A 1018-nucleotide genomic window follows, 5' to 3' on the forward strand; every position below is an offset into this window, starting at 1 on the left:
CCTTTATTCCTTGTAAATTCTTGCTCTCTGTTCCCCGTTATTCCGTTTGTGTGAGCGCGCGTGTACACAGACAGACTAACTACATAGCATCGACCACTAATTACTTAAATGTTATCAAAGCTTGTTCTTGTTTTAAAAATAAATGTTTTTCAAATTTGGGTAGCCATAGTTTTTTTAGTTCTGTTTAAGAAGAAAATAAGTTTTCCTTTACTTACATTTTATGATAATACATTTTTTTTTCTTTTTGTTTGCTAATATCGTCCTTTATTGCTGCTTTTTTGACAGCAATATCAGCCTCCTTTGAATTATGACGAAACACTATTGCTATCCCAGGACTTTCTTATTTTAAAAATACTATATCTGTCGACCAGTATTTATATCTGGTTATCTATTTACATGTCGATACATATTTGACTCCCCTGCAAGGATTAGAAAAGGGTTGAAAAAGGAAATATGTACAACGAAAAATAGATAACATGATTTTTGCTACTTTAGTTGTGATACACACTACTCTATATGTGTTAATAAAGTGCAACCAACGAAACTTTCATACCGTGAATAGCGTACCCTAATCCTCTTACATGTTCTCTAAGGGCACACGTAACCCGGGTTCACGTCTTATCCCTGAAGTCCCGTCACGGAACGTCGATTCCTCGCCCTTGCGAGTGCTCCTCCTTCAGCCGCTTGCGGCACCGGCCTCGTATACCAGTTTTTGTTAGTCTGTGACTATTACTGATATCAGTATTTTATAAGTATCATCAGCATCAACATCGTCATTACTACTACAAATTTCCTAATGCTTTCCTAATTGTAATTGTTATCCGTGGCTTCATTTCCAGACGGCTGGACGACCGATGACCTACTGTTCCTGTGGGAGGAGAACGAGCCGATCCAGGTAACCAAGAACCTCTACCTGCCGCGCTTCACGCTCGAGCACTTCGTCCCCACCTACTGCAACAGCAAAACCAACACAGGTAAGACTGGCTGGAGGGTCTGCTCGAGGCTTTTCCTCGCGAAT

At 40.1% G+C, this 1018-nt stretch overlaps 1 protein-coding gene across 1 annotated transcript in view; it reads left to right on the top strand.

The window, feature by feature from the left end:
• LOC119586394 (glutamate-gated chloride channel-like) overlaps nt 1-1018 on the top strand; it is a 41416-nt gene that overhangs the window by 8137 nt on the left and 32261 nt on the right. The window contains exon 3 of the mRNA XM_037935115.1: nt 840-974. Coding sequence (XP_037791043.1) covers nt 840-974 — 135 coding nt within the window. The remainder of the gene's footprint in view (nt 1-839; nt 975-1018) is intronic.

This window comes from Penaeus monodon, chromosome 21, assembly GCF_015228065.2.
Source record: "Penaeus monodon isolate SGIC_2016 chromosome 21, NSTDA_Pmon_1, whole genome shotgun sequence".
Taxonomy (NCBI): Eukaryota; Metazoa; Arthropoda; class Malacostraca; order Decapoda; family Penaeidae; genus Penaeus; species Penaeus monodon.